The following is a 900-nucleotide window of genomic DNA, read 5'->3' as shown; positions in this document are numbered from 1 at the left end:
GAGAGCAGCACTGTGGTTTCGGGGTGGGATCCACCCCTGCTTGCTGGGCCCTCATGTCTGTAGGCAAAGCCAGGTCGGCAGGGTGGGAGGCAAAGGCATGTCCCTGACCCGCGGTTGCCCGCTGTCTTTCAGGAGAGGAAGCTGTGTGCCCACCCCCGGATCGAGATCTACAAGGAGGACCGCATCTACTTTGTGTGTCCCCTTGCCCGCCAAGGGGACTTCTACGTGCCTGAAATGAAAGAACTGGAGAGGAGGAGCAGGGCTGCCGCAGCTGAGACCGAGGATGCCCAGACAGACGTTACAGGTATCCGTCTCTGTCTTCAATCAGCATCAGCCCTCGCAAAGATGGGGATCCTGGTGTCCCCGGCGTTGCTGCCTGAGTAGGCAGCAGGGATGTGACCTGGCGTCCAGCCACTGAGTTTCAGCACACCTCTTCTGCTCACCCTGGGCTGAGACAGAGTCTCATCCCCAAGGCATCACGCCACGCCTCAGGGACCATCCCAGCACCCCTGTGGTGTGGGGGTGAGGGCCAAGCTGCCACTGCACCACTGGTGCGCTGTTGTCAGAGTGGAGCTGGATCTCGCAGCTTTTGGTTGCAGCTGGGCTTGTTTTTCTCCTTGTCATATACATCTTCCTTGATCTCATCTTCATCTGTTACATGTTGGGATTGCAGAGAGCTTAAATACCAGGTTGCTGTAGCTGGTGGTGGAGTTGCCCGATAGCATCTGCTCAGCGAGATCTGTTGGAGCCTGGATGTATTCATACAGGAAGGGACCACAATGGCTGTAGGCGCAGAACAGCAGTGCTATAGTAACCCAAAATGCTAGTTGCCGTCGCCGGCCCACGTGCTCACATGTCTGTGGGATGCGGGAGCCGGCTAGCCGCGCGGTCCCAGGGGCT

The 900-nt window shown here is 58.2% G+C and overlaps 1 protein-coding gene across 1 annotated transcript in view; it reads left to right on the top strand.

Moving 5' to 3' along the window:
- The window catches only part of TEX264 (testis expressed 264), a 35,477-nt gene that overhangs the window by 27,546 nt on the left and 7,031 nt on the right, over window positions 1–900 (top strand). Inside the window, 1 exon segment of the mRNA XM_009877807.1 lies at window positions 133–304. Within this exon segment, the coding sequence (XP_009876109.1) occupies window positions 133–304 (172 nt within the window).

The sequence above is a fragment of the Apaloderma vittatum genome, unplaced genomic scaffold, assembly GCF_000703405.1.
Source record: "Apaloderma vittatum isolate BGI_N311 unplaced genomic scaffold, ASM70340v1 scaffold30411, whole genome shotgun sequence".
Lineage (NCBI taxonomy): Eukaryota > Metazoa > Chordata > Aves > Trogoniformes > Trogonidae > Apaloderma > Apaloderma vittatum.
Note: the sequence above shows the minus strand (reverse complement) of the source record. Positions and strands in the feature narration are given on the sequence as shown.